General features: G+C 35.2%; 1 protein-coding gene across 1 annotated transcript in view; it reads left to right on the top strand.

Moving 5' to 3' along the window:
* The window catches only part of COL28A1 (collagen type XXVIII alpha 1 chain), a 60,132-nt gene that overhangs the window by 11,663 nt on the left and 30,502 nt on the right, over positions 1-17,967 (top strand). The window contains exons 12-22 of the mRNA XM_058833558.1: positions 6,649-6,717; positions 8,189-8,257; positions 9,432-9,500; positions 10,436-10,504; positions 11,271-11,339; positions 11,865-11,933; positions 13,125-13,193; positions 14,144-14,215; positions 16,220-16,288; positions 16,869-16,940; positions 17,549-17,617. Coding sequence (XP_058689541.1) covers positions 6,649-6,717; positions 8,189-8,257; positions 9,432-9,500; positions 10,436-10,504; positions 11,271-11,339; positions 11,865-11,933; positions 13,125-13,193; positions 14,144-14,215; positions 16,220-16,288; positions 16,869-16,940; positions 17,549-17,617 — 765 coding nt within the window. The remainder of the gene's footprint in view (positions 1-6,648; positions 6,718-8,188; positions 8,258-9,431; positions 9,501-10,435; positions 10,505-11,270; positions 11,340-11,864; positions 11,934-13,124; positions 13,194-14,143; positions 14,216-16,219; positions 16,289-16,868; positions 16,941-17,548; positions 17,618-17,967) is intronic.

Here is a 17,967-nt window from a genome sequence, read left to right as displayed (position 1 = left end):
CTAACCTTTGGCCTTTTGGAGCTTATTTGAGATGAGTGAAAAAATTTTTAATGATGAGTACAGATAGTCAGTAGTTGTTCTCAGATTAATAAACAGCCATTCAGCTAGTAAAGGTCAAGGCCTTTTTTGGTTCAGACACATAACAGTCTTTTCAATATCTTTTGTCCTCACAGAAGAAATTATTAAATTGCTCTTTTAAAATTAGTTTTCATGACACATAATACAGTATCTCTGAAAAGTGGCAGTTATTTTGTAATAGCCTTGGATAAAATAAATAAGTCTATTCTTAGTGCAATTCCTTGGCCTTTGCATTCTAATACTTTCTGCTTTTTGAATTGAACTGGTGACTCCACCTTGGTGGCATTGGTACCGTTGTGACATAACACAGAACACCGCTGCTGAACTTCTATTCCTTGTTAATGGGCCATGTTGAGGTTTCAAAGAGTGCATTCAGTTCCTCAAAATGCAAACTCCAGATCAAGCTCAGCCTACAGATAGTTTGGGTCGCAGTTTTGGAGTGTGCAGTCCACTCACATATCTGGTTGGATCAGTGCATCCCACACCTCTGTAATGCGGGTTATGGGTACAGATGCATCATCTCACTTTGCAGTGCCAGGTGGCAGATGCAGGTGGGGACAGTGTCATCTGGGTGCTGTCTGGGTGCCACCAGCAGGAGAGGCTTGGTGTCTTTGAACCTTCAACTAATTCAGTTTGATGTCTAAAGCAAGGTAGCATGGAGTCCAGAAATATTATCCAAGAAATTACTTAAAGGAACTTTTCGTTCTTTACTTTTATTATTCAAATGCATTTTCTTAATCTCAAGATGCTGGCTAATCTCTCAATGTGAGGTTTCACTGACTGCACAATACTTTTATTTTCTTCTAATGATACTGATTTATTGTGTTGCCAGCAGTGAGTTGAAGCTCTCAAAGTCCCACTGCTATGGGACTGTGAGCAGCTTTCCGCTTACAAAAGTTCAGCCAACATGTTTCCATGTAGAGATGAAAGTTTAGGAGCTGAACCACATCCTTAACTTCTTAGTCTTTCTAATGCACTTCATAATCAGTCCTCATCTTTAATAACCTCTTTAATATACAAGAGAATTTAACCACTCTACTTCCACTCTCTTTTCAAACCATGTGTGAATATATTGAATGATCTGTATCCTGCCCAGAAGGCAGGTCAGTGTGGCATTAACCAAACCATCTATCATAATGCAGATTTTTAAGATTTTTTCACTTATTTGCAATTCTGCAAAGTTCTAACCTCTCAAAAGAAGTTAAATAATCTTATTACCATATATATAAACCTTCTCCATAAAGAGGCAAGGCATTTAAAATTAGACATTTGAGCTCCATTTTTATTTTAAAAACCATAAAAGGATGATGAAGATGGTGATGATGATGATGATGATTATTATTATTATTACTGATTTACCTGACAAAATATATTTTCATTTAACCAAATACTAAACTGTTCACAGTTAACATGTCAACGGTAAACTTACAATCATTACATACAACACAATATTTAATGACTTTAAGAGAAAAACATTAGAGGGTTACAGAGCACTTCACTCAGAGTGAGTTGGGAACTGTCAATTTTCACTGTGTATCTCCTGTCTTCTGAACTAGACAACTTAGTCCTCTTTCCAGAGTAAATCCTGAGCAAAGAACAAAGATTCTTCTGCTTGTTTCCTGGTTTACTGACTTTCTATTGTCCACTGAAAAATTTCATACAAAGATGTTAAATTTATCAAAGAAAAGTGTTTTTAAAGCCAAATTCTATGCTGTTTTGTCTGTTTCACTAGCTTGAAATACCAAAAGAAATACTGTTCCCACCTATCCTTTTTGTTTTCTTAGACATTTGCTTCACTTTAAGGCAACCTTCAACCTTGTTAGCCATCACATATTATCTATATTGTAACATATAATAAAAACTTGAATCAAAGTGTACCTCATTCAGCTGTAGAACTTAAAGAATTTAAATTGCAGAACAAAAATTTGTAACCCTGGGTCTAGGGTAGAGACACTCAACTCTTATCATACTGCAGCTTATAGGATCAAGGAACTCAGATTTTGTATTCCTTGTCTCACTAAGAGTTCAAGGGTGTCCCATGATATGATTTTGCTGAATTATTCAACAATTTCCAAAACAGAGAAGACACTACCTCACTTAGTAAAATACTAAAAGTACAAGAAACATAAAGTTGGCAAAGAGAAAAGACACGCCACACTTGGTTCTGCTCTGTAAATATAGTCTGTAATAAGCAGTAATGACCATAAACATTATCCAGAGAGAATCCCATCTATTGTCTGACTTTCCCAGTAACCTGATTTTTGTCATTTTCGTACTTAGGTTCTACATATCTCTTAACTCAGTTGGTTATTACAATTAAAAAGCATCTGAACTGGTTACTTCATGTCTTTTGCTGGACTTACCAACACACTATGTTGGGTTCTCCTTAGAAGACAGCTTTGCCCTTCAATAGCTACAACATTGGAAAAAACCAACATTTTAACACAAAAAGACTTAATTCATCTTGGTTTCCTTCCTGTTTCCAGGAAGGCAACACAATCACCATGATTTTTGTGTAAAACAGATTTCTAGTAATGAATATAACATTTTTTCAAAGCTAAATTGGGGTCCTCTAGTATTCTTAGTGTTGGATAAAAAAATTATTTTTATGATTGTTTGAAGACATGCATATATCTATTGATTTACCTCAGACTAGTTGTCATTATTTTGTCTGTTTTAATTTATTTTTAGGTGCTTAACTAATATTTATTTTTGAAAGCCCAAACCAACAACAGTGCATTCAATGCTGTAGCACCAGTAAGGTTCCATAAGGGTATATTCAAGGTAATTTTTGAAAATGTGTTTTTTAGTGAGGACAATAATAGTGACTATTCACAAATTTCAGTGAATAATTTATAAACTGAATTATATGGTTACAGGATATAAAATTGGGGCATGAAATCTGCGTATGACCTGTGTTCCGCTCATAAAAAAGTGATGAGCAGGAAGTATGTATAGATATAGTTTCAGAATTGACATTAGTTTTATTTAAACTCTTGAACCAGCTGCTAGATACAAAGTGCATGTTTCTAGAAATCACAATATATTCATGGAAAGGCTGAGAATGACATTCTTAAAATCTACTGCTGTAGTAAGGAGCTTCTCTGGAAAATTTGATTTGTGTAGTAAGATTTTCAATTAAAGGCTAAAGTTTTATGAACAGAAATACATTCAAACTTCTAAGGAAAAGGTTAAGTTTGAATGTGGATATTCAAAGCAGTTATTCCCATAAAATCATCCTGGGACAATTCTGTAAAAAATCCATCATTACATATTTTCCTGAATACATTTCCCAGAACAAACTGCTAAGGGATCTGCTTCTTCTCTGATGACATATGAATTCTTTCCTCACTTATGTGGCAAGCTACTTTCCCAGGAGACTGAAAAAATCCAATTTTCCTATGAGCAAGTTTAGTTCTTAGATATTTCAAGTAACTTAGAAATACAAAATATCAATAATATCTGTTAAAATATCTAAATCTATTTGCATTGTTGTTGCCAATGTTTACTTTAAAGGTAAAATCATTAAATTTGAAAGTTTGGGGTTTTTTTAACAGTAGCTTAATCATGATCACATTGTAGACTAAAATACAGAATGTTTCTGTTCCTTACAGTATATATGGGCTTTCTGAAAAGGAAAGAAAATTTTTATATTGGCACAAACTGGAACTCATCCCAACATAATGAACAATAGTTGGGGGGGGGCAGGGGGGAATGGATGGTGAGGTTTTTGGATTCCAGTCTTAAAATGGTACAATTTCAATTTGTAAAAACATTAAGCTCAGATCAAGTGTACTTTTCCTCCCTATTCCTCCAGATGATATTACATGCTGCCTGAAGGAAAATCCCAATAAAGAAAGAAAAAAGAATGTGAGCAAAGCATTAAATCAAAAAAAAATATTACCAAAAAGCTTCTTGGAAAAGAAGACTTTTCTCTACATGTAGACTTAATGTGATATTATTGCCAGAACTTCATGGTTTTCATAAATTCCACATTACCTGTAGCACCAAGACTACAAAACATGGAACCCAGATTTCTTAATAGCCATTTGAAGTTTGAAACATTCAGTCTTTAAAATAGACTGAATCATTTAAGTTTACAAGTTTTGTGTGTTGTCTGATAGAAGGTTGAGTTTCTTTCTCCATTAGTATTCAGGCATCCTCTTCTATCCATGAAAAAGTGTTTCACAGTACAACATTTTCATACTATCCTATATGACTTTCATCACAGGGGCTTCTTATACTCCCTACTCTAGCACCTACCAGTCCCATACCTACAGCAACAGCTCTTTCAAGGCACATGACACCAATTATTGGAAGGAAAACTGTGTAATGTTTTTATCACGGTTAAAAAACAGAGCTTTTGGAAAAATACTAACTTCAGCAGGACTCCCATCTGCATTCATGGCATGGCCCTATCAAGTGGGTGAACTTGCAAAGAAATTAATAATTTGTGATAGGAAGCATCCCTCAGAGTTACTGTTCTTGGGAAGTTCTGTCAGGGACTGTCAACATAGACAGGAAATACAGTGTCCATTTGGGTGACAGGAAAAAAAAGTAGCGCACTTTCTAAGCACAATAAAGGGTGTTGGCTTATTGTTTCAGCTGAAAGATGAGTCTGTATTTATCAAATACCATTTTTCAGCAGGTAACAAGTTCCTACACCATTTCAGGGGTTTAGTATTACCAGCTGATAAAATGAGTGGCATTTGCTGTGCTCAGGGCATAGTGGTGCTGTGTACAGCTGAAATGTTTTTTCACCTGATAGTTTTTTTTTAATATATTTTGAACTTCACATATTTTTTGGATTCATTCTGTGGAACATGCTCATACATGCTGACACTACAGAAATCCCAGTCTGCCTTCTCCATGAAAGGAACAAGGATTGAGAATTGGAGCAGACAATACTAAGCATACTGCCTTGCCTTACAACAGCCTGTGCCTGTTCCCTTCTCTCTGCCACCTCTTGCACTGTCCATCCCTGTCCATCCCAGACTGTCTCCAGGCCCTGAAGCTGCACAGGGCTGAAACTGCTAATGTGGCTTGTCAAGTGGAAAGGTACTGAAGCCAGAGTTGGTGCTGAGGTAAGGGAGCCTATGGGCTGAAAGGCAAAACTTCATGGGCACCAGGCTGCAAGAAGGGTAGAAGATGGGTTGTTTGAGGAATTGTTGTTGTTTGATCAATTTCAAACAAACACATCAGGAAAAACACAGGTATAAGGAAAACTGTTAAATTTGCAATTGGCTTTATATCAGTAAAAATGGCATTATTTATCATAATCTGTATACGGATGAACTGAATTGTGCTCTGGTCCAAAGGTTTCATGAAAATATTGTTATTTTCTGTCTTCTTTCTGCCTAGGAAGGCAGTCAACCTTTTAGCTATGTTCTGTGTTTCTGCAATAGTTGCATGTGCAGAATCCACATTAACACAATATCGATGTTGTTAATACCCTGTCGGTATCCTATGTTGAGATATTCTATTCCCTGACTGATAGTAGTTTTGTCTGATTTGTTTCTGCCTTCTAAGACATAACTTCTCCTGGTGCTGTATTAATTTATTAGATTATGAAGATATGCCAGCAAATCTTGCATTTTGAATAAGTTTCAAATTTCATAGCTATTTCTAGGTTATTATACTCTTCTGTAGTAGAATGAATTTAAGTCTGGGCATCAAGTTCCATGTTATTCTAGATTTAAAGCTGCAGCAGTAGCATTATAAGTGCATAGTTATCAGAAATTAAGCTTCAAGGATAGTCTGTTTATTTACCACTGCTGTATCTTTCCATTTCTGCATCTTAGCTTCATTCTTTGGCTGATTAAAAACTGATTGATTTTGTGAGGAAATGTAATTTTTTATACTTCTATTGACCCCTCAAGTTCAAAATTCTTATTGAAAGGTTGCAGAACTCAGTATATAAAATTTCTATGTAAATAAAAGTTTCAATCCCATAAAAATTAACACCTTCCCACAAAATAAACACATATTTTTATAAAAAAAAAAAATTAGTAACTGTGTGGCTGTGTTGGCTTTGTTGGAAACACAGTATACAGAAGAGAGGATGAGAGTAAGGAGCTGCAAAGATAGCAGTAGGAACAACAGTCATGCTATTTGTGTGCATTTGTTGTTATGGCAAGAACCTTGAGTGCAATGTGGGAAGCTTAAGCACTGCTTCATTTCCAAATACCCTTTCTATTTTCAATACATCTTCCTATCAAGCAAAGCCTGTGGAAGCACCAAAATATTAGATGAAGTCAGGACCAAAAATAGGACAAAAAAAATCTTTTTTTTTATTTTTTATTTTTCATGACACATATGAAAGGGTGCCTTTATAAAATTATAAGATCTTGTATGGCCAGGATATTGGCTCTGTTTCTAATCTAAACATATATAAACATATATAAATAAACATATTTATTCAAGACAATTTGTTGTGTTTATTTGTTGTGTTTATTTTTACTTTAAAAATGTATTTCTCTAGCCCTAAATGAGGCTTTGGAAAGACACTCTGTCAGAATTTTATTAAACTTCTCTTCACATTAATAGTTTCTTTTCATTTTTTCTCTTCAGGGAGAACAAGGCCCTCCAGGTCCCTATGGTCCTGCAGGACCCTCTGGCATTGGAGAGCCAGGACCCAAGGTAACTCTCAGAAGTATGTTTGTTAAAGTGATAGCTGTGGGCAGTCATTTTTTAAAATGAAATTTCTTACGTACAGTTTTATCAAAGTCAAACTCTTAGCACCTAAATGTAAAACTGATTGACAGTTTTTTGTATTAACATAGGATGGAGATAAAAGACCTGCTTTTCCAGCAACTCTTGCATTTTTTTGATGATCCTATTGACAGAAGTCAGAAATAATGCCATTTACACGGGGTTACTTGTGTGAGATAATTTTCAAGCACTAGCAGCTACTTTCGCTAATGAGTAAACCGCATTTCAAGATATAGAAATACATCTCAGTCACTGTGATATATGGTAAAGTGAGAGATTTGCCTTGTCATTCACTAAGGAACTTAAAGATTTTAAGATTCTCTCATGAAACATTTAATTCCTCCATCTCATTTTATTGCAAAAGACTAGAAGGTGGAATCTAGTCTTGGAAAAGTCATGTCTGCCTATGCTGGCCAGCCAGATCTCCTTTCATTAAACTACAAAAGCATCTGTGTAGGAAACATGACTTCTTAGTTTGACTAAGAAAACATGAGTCTCCAAAACAAGAGTTTTGTCAAAGAACTGCATCTCAGAGTCAGACAAGAAAGGTAAATTGCGTAGAATTAGACCTCACTATAATTTTGGTGCCAAGTCTCTGGTGTAGCTTTATGCCATCTTTTCCATGTGTTTTGGAGCCAAATGACACTGTCTAATACACTTACACTTTTTTGCTTTTAGTGTTCTAATTTGTACATTCACTGAATTCCCACATATTTCCTGTGCAGTGGGGCAGACCCCAGAACACAGAGAGGATTTATGAGCTCAGAAACCAGTATTTTGACATGTAAAAGGGACAACACTTGGTCCTTCCAGAAGGGAAGATAGTTTATGGGGAAGAAATGTCACCTCCTGTCTCTTTACCACTCTGTAGAAAGATAAAAATCCTCTGTGCCCTTACCCTTGAAGCACACAGTCTTCAGTAAACTGGACAAATCATGAAGATTATGACATCTTATAAGTAGAAGATGCAGAAACTATACAGCTCCTGGGGTTCCCATGTAATCCCATATTCCACTGAAGCAGGCTTCAATTTGAGTACCTGGATAGAGGCTACAGTGAGCATCCCTCACATCTGAGCATTCCTTCTTAGGTACTGCAGCGAAATTTAGCCTGAGTTAGCTCCCTCATCCCTGTCATCTCTTAGGCTTTGCAATTTTAAGCAGTTATCCCTATGTCTCGACCGCTGAAATGCAATCTAGTGTTTCAAGTATTAATTGAAAGGTCTTTCAAATGCTTCTAAAACGTCATGTATAAGGTTTTTTTTTCCTTTAGGAGAGGTTACTCATTAGATTTCAAGCCTTTGTGGTGACACCATTAAATAATCTATATGTAAATGTTTTGCTCTTCAAAAGTACCAAGCTGAATTAAGACTGAACTTTCTAATTTTCTTTTTCACAAGGGTGCTGAAGGTCGAGAAGGTAAAATTGGATTACCAGGACCTCCTGGAATTGGTGAGCCAGGATTACCTGTAAGTCAGTGATATATGCATTGGGAATTGAAATGCAACAAAATAAGTCTTAGTGCGTGTAATTGATTGTCAGTAGCTGTTTTGGCTACTGATTCCATAACCACCTTGTACCCACTCTGGAGTAGCACAAGCTATTCCAGCCCAATGCATCATTAGTTGCATGTGGTTTGTCCAAGCAGGAGAATAAAACCACGTACAAGTCAGTTTTGGGGAAAAAAAAACCCCAAATATATATATATATATATATATATATATATATATATATATATATATATATATATATATATATATATATATATATATATACTCCTACTTGGTTAAGTTGGTGATAATCTTTAAAAATTGTCTACAATTAAATTTTAAGAAGATGAAAACAAGAGGCGAAACATCCCTCAACTCCTATATGTAATTTGGATCACATCAAGAACAAGGATCCATATTGCATAAATTGCATGCTTTTAATTATATCTTTATTTTCTGCATTACAGAACTTTGGCAAGCTCCTGATTTAATGCTTATTGGTTGTTTTTTCTTCCTGAAATGTAAATGTATGGTTCTCTTGTGTACAGAAAGCCAAAATATAGATAGGTGTTAGATTAATTCTAATAGTATTTTTAAAAATTACTTTGTGTTTGTGAAAGATTATTTTTCTCACAGAAATATGTGGAAACTTTTTGTTTAATCAAGGTCATCCTTAAAAAGTGCTTACTAGCTTTAAATAATGAAAGTTAGCTGAATTTTGCAAGAGGACAGAAAGTGTTAGAAAAATACTTATTTGTGTACTTGCTTAAATCAAAATTAACATTCTCTAGTATTGCATGTTTAACCTGTCATTATGTATTAAAAAATATATTCAAATTGATTGTTCTAATGATGAAAATAATGAAATTATATGAAATTATAGGGAATAAATTTCACTGTAATACTAATGCTCTGTGTCTTTAGACATTAATTATGTAATTCACATCAATTCAGCATTGGCTTATTCTATTCTAAATGACCCAACTAATGGTTGCTACAGCTCATTTTAATTGTCTGGGCTCAGTCAGATATTGTGGAAGCATTTTCACTTACCAGTGTCATAAATGTTGCAAAATCCTGTACTTGAAAATCAGACAAATTTGCTATAAAAAATTAAATTTCTGGTGTAGTTTGAATATTTTTTTTCTTTCAGGGACCACCTGGCCCTGCTGGGTCACCAGGTGAGAGAGGTCCACAAGGAGAGGGCATTCAAGGCCAAAAGGTAGTTTTATGGAAATTACTTTCTTTAACATTGTGGACCAAATTTGCAGTAGTGTCTAAGTTATTTGAGGCCACTGATAATTCCATTGGTATAAAATGCTGGATGATGGATCTTGGTTTTCTGAATCACTAGACTCTCTGAATATCCCACTGATTGCAGGAACTCTATCCAGGTAATTATAAAAAAAAATGTACAGTCCCTCTATCAGTAGTAAGTTAATGATTCTCTTATTTATGTGTTTAATAAAGATAACTTCTTTTGATAGCATTAGTGAGATAAATTGTCTTCCAAAAAACTACCAAGCTATTTATGTTCTGTATTGGAAGAAAATATTCAGCAACTGTTTTCATTTTGCCTTACCATTTTGGGAAACTGAAAGATGGGTTGAATGAGTCTCTGTGGACAGTTATCTCATTTAGGCCATTTGCTAGGTTAATATATGTCAACTTTCCTTTTTTTAAAAATAAGTACAAACAACCAAAGATTAATGAATAAATCATAACTGGGTTTCCCATCAAAATACATCCCTCTGTTTTAGTGGCTTCAAGATTCTCTAGAGCCTTGAACTACTAAGCAAAGATTTTTTTTCCTTTTACGGAAAAGGCATCAGTCATGTCCTTGCAATCATTTCTGAACTGATCTTTCTGACTAGTGAACATATTGTTATGCTTTCAAAATGTATCTTCCTTACTCCTAGTATTTAATTTTCTCCTTTTGAAGTCCTATGTTCAAAACGACAATGAATGCGATGGAGTATGTTATGAGTTCTAACCAATTTCTTTTCTTTTCTCTAATATTGGTAATTCCATTGATTACTTTTCTAGTTTGTTTGTAAAAGAATATTTTTTCCTCATTATCATGATGACCAGTTTGTCTAAGATGGTGTTCTTTAAAAGTTCCTAAATATAAGTTTCAAAACTGCCATCTATTTCTAGGGTGAAAAAGGCTCTGAAGGTGTACGCGGTCCGCCTGGACCAAAAGGTGAACAAGTCAAAGGTGACAAGGTGAGGCACAGAGTATATTTATTGTTGTATCTATAATCAATTATATTTATAGTTAAATTAAGATTAATTTTTTGCACTACATCACAACTCTACAAAGGTATATTTTACCTGGATCTGAGGAGCTATGTTACACTTTTCCATGCAGCTCCATGGGCTGCATTCATCAGTACAAGCAGGTGAGCCTGTTAATGTTAACTTAGAGCACAAGGGACTGTATTCTATGCAGCTGGGAGTATGATGGGAAGAAATTTACTTTTTTTTCCTCCTAAAATAATTTCAGAAATATTCTGCTTAAAATATTTTAATTTTTAAATAACTATTAAAATATAAAAATCCCTAAGTCATCTAATCTAATGGACAGGCAAAGAAACACTGATATTTTTAGTTTTTTAATATACTCTGCAGCTGCTGTGTTTACACTTGTGAGGTTTTCTTCTGAATGTTGCGCAAGAAACTGTCTACATTTCTGTACAAGAATCTCAGTATGTAAAGATGAGCTATGGATCCTTCTAAATAATAAAATTACAGGTGTGGTCATCTAATGTTATAAACAAGATGGAGTTTTTAGGGCAGAAGAGGTATTATTTTTATTAAATCAGTTGTCACAAGCAGACTTCCAGGTATTCCAAACACATTTAATTCAACTAGAAGCAGCAGACTTCAAGATAATACAGCTTGAGGACTACCACTCTATGTTTAGTTTAAATATGTTAATCAGATAGTATGAACTGTTGCAATTCAGTTCTTGGGAATACTTTTTCTATAGGGTGAACAAGGCCAAGTAGGACCACAGGGCCCACCAGGACCACCAGGAATAGGCAATCCAGGAAGCCGGGTAAGTCTACATTTTGGACATGTAATGAGTATTTGCATAGAGTTTTCATTTTATATTTTATCAGAGATGAAATTTTGATGTAAAGGCATTAAAAATCTCATAGTAATTTTTCATTTTTAGAAGTATTAAACTAGTTTTTAAGCAAAGCTTGTAAATACAACTGATTTTGACTGATTTGGATGGTCTTAGAATCAAGCAAATGTAAATTTGGTCTAATCTGCATAATGATTTGCATATGAGGTAAATCAGATAGCGTTGGTTTGATGGTGATATGTTATACATAAGAATTTTACAAGGCTAAGTACCTACCAATTCTGAATGTCAAGCCCTTTGAAACTTGAGCACACCCTTTAGCTGTTGGATAAAGAAAAACTGAAACATTCCAAAAGATCTGGATTCTGTTAATTTTTGAGAGAAGATTTCTTACAAAGATGAGATAAAATTGTTGTTAACTGAAAGATGGACGTGCGATTTTCATATGTGGAAGAGTATAATGCACTAAAACTCATTTATTTTGCTTTACAGGGTATACAGGGTCCACAAGGAATCCCTGGGGCAAAAGGCTCTCAAGGTTCTGGTCGGCCAGGACCAAAGGTAATGGCTGATTTTTAAAAGCAACACTGTCATGAAAGAATAAGTGTCTTTGCCAGGACAAAGGATTTAGGATCAGTCCTTAAACTTTGTGAATATGAACTTCTAGTTCTAAAGGAGCACATATTTTTAAGCAGAGGGTCTTTCAGACATCTTTGTGTCCAATGATTTTGGTGCCACTTACATGCTGTGTTCAAGTAAATCATTTTACCAAACAGTTTAAATTTAGTTCAGTGGTAGCTTTGAGACTTCAGGATAATCCCACCACACCTTCAGCCTGGCCTTCAGCCTTCGATGGTCATTGTGAGAAAGAACCAAAACCAAAGATAGAAAGACTAAGACAGGTAAGAGAGATGAAGTTTGCTTAGCTGACCCTGCACTGCAGAAGGAAAAAAAGTAGGAAGAGAACACAAAAGTGAGGAAAACAATTACTGCTATCAAAGCCCAGGCCTCTAGTGGTACAGTGTCAGGTAATCACTGTCAGACAAGAAAAGGGGAATTGCTGAAATATAATGAGAGCAAGTGGAATGAACTGTAAATCAGAAGTGTGCTTAGTAATCACCTTGATTTGTGAAAGGAAGATATTAGTCACTGTAGCAAAAGGAGGAAGAGAACCAGTAATTTTCTTCTGGGTATAGCTTTGACATGTAAACAGCAATTATAGCAGAAATATTTAATATTAATATAGAGAAAAATAGACACCTGTGAAACATGTTATGTGATATGCCAATTCACTTAAGGTGGTGAACCAAAATTGCAAAATGGAGTTCCTATCTCTTTTACTGTTTTAGAACTACAGGAAAAAAGGCTAAAACTTTCTCTTAAGTGGGACTTCTGATTTTTCTTTCTTTAGACTTACTTTTTATTCAGTTACCAAAGAGTTTTTGATATAGTCCTGTACATTAAAAAATAAAATGCATTAAAGCATATGGAAGAAAATTGGAGTGATTCACTTCAACTTTCTGCCCACTGCAGGGTTAAATAAAATAGATGCAGACCTAGAAGTTACAGGTTAAAGTTACAAGTTACAAGTTAAAGAACAGAATTTTCCAGTGAAAACTTGACCACTTAGGTTCATAGAATTGTAGAATATCATCATATCTGCCTCTGTGTATGTAGCTAATTAAACAGTGCAAGTAGTGAATAAAGCTGAATTATGTCTTTCTGTTAGACTAAAGATTTCTCTGTTGCTAGGGTGAACCGGGTGAACCTGGACAAAAAGGAGAAGCAGGACTTCCAGGAATTAACTCACCAGGACTTAAAGTGAGCCTGCTTTTATTTTTAACTGTTCTTTACATGGTCTTTTAATTCTTCCACTAATTGCTGATAAACCAAGTAGAAGATTTTTTGCTATAAATTAACTGTGGTCAAAATAGGAAGGAATTTCAGTGAGGGTCATAAAAGCGTTGCCACTACCATGACTGGAACAAAGTTTTCCCCTGATCTTTTCTAAACTAGTTACGTCTTTTCAAGGGCTGTTAGAAAGGCTGCCAACTCTGTTCCCCTGGTTTTTCTGATCCAAAAAAAAGGCACTCTTTGTGACAACGGTGGTCATACTGCCGGTGTGTTGGAAGAGACATTAAACACTTACAGCTTTGGCTTCAGATGCCATTTTGAAGACTGTAAACCGTATTTTAATGACTTAAGTAGGGCTTCCAAAATCAGGTAAAGTGGCAGAGATGTCTTCTTTTTAATGACTTGTTCTTGGATCATGAAAGAAATACTTGGCAGGACTGCTTCCTGTGAATTCTTTCAACTCTTTCTGGTAAATATGAAAAGTAATGCCTTGGGCAGTTTGTACAAATGGTAAGGGGTTAGTGTCCAGTCAGTAACCATTTGGATGTTTTTGGCTGACCATCCTTTAAGTCCCAGATGTTTGACTTAGCAAGTAAATTACATTAATACGATATTGTTGTGCAGAGAATAACAAACGGCATTCAGTCATGGTTTTATTCACTGAATAAACATAAATTTATTTTATACAAGTCCAAGATTTAAGAAGTAGGTGGGGAACTTGGAGAGAAATTTTAAATACTTATGGGTATTAAAAATTAGTGTCTCTATAGAATATTTAACTTACTGGAAATAAAAACCTTTATTGGAGGAAAAATATTGTTTATCTTTAATTAATATTTTCACAAACTGTGGGATCCATTTTACAGAACAAACAATTTATTGAAATATGCAGATGTAACAATTTTTTCTTCTTTAAGGGAGATACAGGTCTACCAGGACCCCCAGGAGAGAAGGGGGTGAAAGGAGAGAACGGGTTGACAGGGAAAAAGGTAAGGAAATATATTTCACCACATGTAAAAAGGTGTGCAAAAATGGTGATTAAGGAAGAACAGGTTATTTGCAGGTTTGCAGTGGTAAGGAGTTCACCCTTGAGGAAAGTATATGCCAATACTTTTTCCAGGGATATGGGACTGGATGAGATGTGTCCAACAAACACTTCTAACAGTGGTTGCCATCTGAATGAACAACTGAGCTACAGGCAAGCAACCCTGCCTTTTGTGGGCAATTGACTACTGTTAAATTTCACAAAATTCTTGGAGAGCAGGTAGCTCATGTCTTGAGCCTGTTCCTCATGGACTGTTTAAGTTTTAAGCCTGTTTTGCCCTTCTCCTAATCCATATCTCACAGCAAGAAATAAGTAAGTACCCTGGTGATTTTAGCCAGCACTAAAACCCACCATGCCTATTCAGATCTTTCCTGACACCAAGTGATGCTCCATCAGTGTGACTTAGGGCATCTCACAGGGTGGTGAGCTGTGGCTGAAACCTGTCAGCCATGGTACAGGTACCTGCACAAACAGCTAAATCCAGGGCTGTTTGTTTTCAAGGGAAACTTTGAGGATCTAGGAGAAACTCCACCACATCTGGAAAAAGAAACATAAATTCAAAATGGTGGATGTTAATTTAGAGGGATGCAAAGCAGAGTGCCTAAAATAGTAAATTTAGAGCAAATTAAATTAAAGCTTTTAATTGTACTCTTTCCAAAATGAATGAGCTGCTGAGTAAGCAAAAGTCAGTGCTTTGTGTGATTTTTAACTGCTGCTGAGAATCCAGCTGCCACCAGACCGCTGTGAAGCACTTATATGAAGGTAGCAGCTGGTTGACATGTAAAATTGATAAACTAAACATAATTTGGAGTAAGCAAATCAACATTTTTGACTATGGGCTTTAAATCAGAAAATATTTGAATAGCTGTAATAAATATCTACTAAGAATTCAACTTCCCATTTTTGTCACCTGAAAGTGCAAATACCAGTTGGACAAACTCCAGCCTGAAGCAGTATGCCTTCCACTATGAGAAAATATGTAGCATTTCTGTTGCTACTTAATTATATTTTTAAAATTTGTATTATCCACTGCTCAAAAAGTAAGATTCCAATGTATCAGAAGTGCATCAGAATTTAGAGTAAATGTTGGGTTAGTGTTACAGATGGTCATGCTGGGTTTTTGGTTTTTTTCTCTTGCATATTGTCTTTACTCTGATAATTAATTCTGTGCCTTCACCTTCCCTGTTGTAACCCACTGAAGGTAAAAATAGTAGTACTGAGCAGCTGCCCTGGGTATTCAGGGCGGTGCAAAGAGCAGCTGGATGCCTACAGTGAGTAGCATGGTGATATTACAGCAGTTATTTGCAGGTGTGACAATGTCTCACCAAAGAGGGATCCCAGCTGATGCCTATCAACAACAGGCTCTGTAGTATCACTTTCATCAACAGTTGAAATCAGAAATGGATTTTAACCTCATTTTAATCTACCTTTCACTTTCTAGATTACTTGCAGGTATCCTGATATGCTAATCTGGCTTGTATTATGCATAAATATTTTGTAGGTAATGCTCCTTAATAGAATGTTTTGTGTGGGCTATTTGTGTATTTAATGTATTTAATGTAAAGTTCCTGGCAAATATTTTCAGCCTGGAGTGGCCATTGGCTACAGAATTGTCTAAAATTGCTTCTCAGAATTGGTCCATCAAGACATTTTCTGGTAACTTTGCAAGCATTTATCTTCCTCTTATAAGTATTGGCATGGAATCCTTCCCACAAAAGATTGATGCAGTTGCAAATGACACTATTAGAAATGTCTATGAAAATAAGGAATATGAATGTAGGAGATTGCAAGGGCTTTAAGAGACAGAATACTTTATTTTTTGTAGGAAAAAAAATAACCAGTATTTACTGACATTTTTGGGTAAAATATTTATTCAAGCACTGTTTCTCATAAGTCTATCAGTAAAATTAATGACATGAAAAGTAATTAACCATTTAATCTCTGTTAGGGGGAAAAGGGAGATCAAGGTCCAAGAGGCCCAGAAGGACCCCCTGGCAAAGGAGATGTAGGTCAAAAGGTATGACCTGACATGCACGCTGGGGAAATACTTCAGACTTTTATAAGGGTTTGGATTCTGACTTACTTTTTCATTCATTATATCGCAAGTATCAGCTCTATTTTAGCTGATTATTTAAAAGGATTTAAGAGAGAGAACAATATATTCTGTAGCCTGAACAAGTGCAGCAAAATCAGATTCTAAACACAGAGCCTAAAGTTAATAGGGTAGTAGAGATTTCCTAAAATATCAGTACAGAATTTTCATTGAAGTTCAGAGATGACAGATTAGCTCACTATGTTGATAGAGATAGGGAGAAGCTAAGAGAAATTAGGAGAATAGTTAGATATCTTAATATTAAATTAAAAGCCTGGAAAGATGTGTTAGTAGGCAGACAACTTTTATCTCCCATTTTGTGTAATTTAGGACATTTGGGGCACATTCTAGAAATTAGCAGCATTACATTTGGAGTGGAATATCTAAACATCTCTCTAATTATGGGGTGATAAATATTGTTGTGGTTTTGGCTATTTGTGTAGCTGTGGCTGTAAATGAATCTTTGGTGTGATTGGAAAAAAAAAAAAAAGTTTGTTTTCTTCAGGGTGACCCTGGAGAAAAAGGATCCAAAGGAGTGATTGGTCTTACAGGACCAAAAGGCCCAGCTGGACCAAAAGTAAGCCTGCTCTTCCGTGGTAACCCTTCTCTTTGTATTTTATTAAAATATCTATGGAGTTTATTGGAGTTTTCTCAAGCATCTGATGCTTAGAGACTTAGCAGAAAAAAGGGAAAGCAGAAGTATTTCCATCATTTCTCCTAAATGACACAGAAGTCTCAAGGAGAAAAAGAATAGTTAAAGATATAATTACATATGTTATAGTTATACGTGAGCACTGAAAAAGCTAAACTGAAGTTGTCCAAGTGATTCTAACCAAGAGTATTTTGCAAATTTTTACTTTGAATCATCAACATTTTGTTATAATATTCAGTAATTGTTGCTCTGAATGAATTAGAAGGAAATTGGAATAATGTAAGTGTTCTTGTTATTCCATTGGATTGCAAGCCAGACACAAAATATTAGCTAAAGCTAAAAAAGTGAAATATACAGTTCAGCCAATAGTTATTTAAAACATGAAACTTAGACCAGCTTTCATAAGAACTATGTTTTGATTTATGTATTTTTCAAAGTACTGCTTGTTTTGCAGGTAGATCTCTATTGTAGGTATTTTTAGTTCAGAAAGTCAAACTATCTGTTTAAGTCTACATTATACCATTTTGTAACAGGGTGATCCTGGAGAGAGAGGACTCCCTGGTGTAGCTGGATCATCTGTTTTGGGACCTCCTGGACCAAAGGTGACAATCTGATACATATTTCCTAGAGACCAGAGATTGGAAATTTCTAGCGTATACATTTCTGTCAAAATTAAAAGAATCTGATTAAAAGAACTTAAAATTCTTTGTTGTAGGAACAAAAATACTGAATTCCAGAAATAAGGACTAAAAAGTATTAAAAATTACCAGACAGTGTTGGAGGCCAGGCCCTTTAATGGCATAATGAACTTGGTACATAGTTATTTCCTCCTGAAGCCATTTGTTAAAAAAATCCAAAAAACAACTTATTGGATTTCTGGTTTGGTTTTGTCCCTCCTGTGAAATTAATCAGTTTGAAGTTGTTTTTTTCCCAAATTTGCTATGCCTTTTCC

The sequence above is a fragment of the Poecile atricapillus genome, chromosome 2 (assembly GCF_030490865.1).
Source record: "Poecile atricapillus isolate bPoeAtr1 chromosome 2, bPoeAtr1.hap1, whole genome shotgun sequence".
Classification (NCBI taxonomy): domain Eukaryota; kingdom Metazoa; phylum Chordata; class Aves; order Passeriformes; family Paridae; genus Poecile; species Poecile atricapillus.
This window is presented reverse-complemented; position numbering and strand designations above follow the sequence as displayed.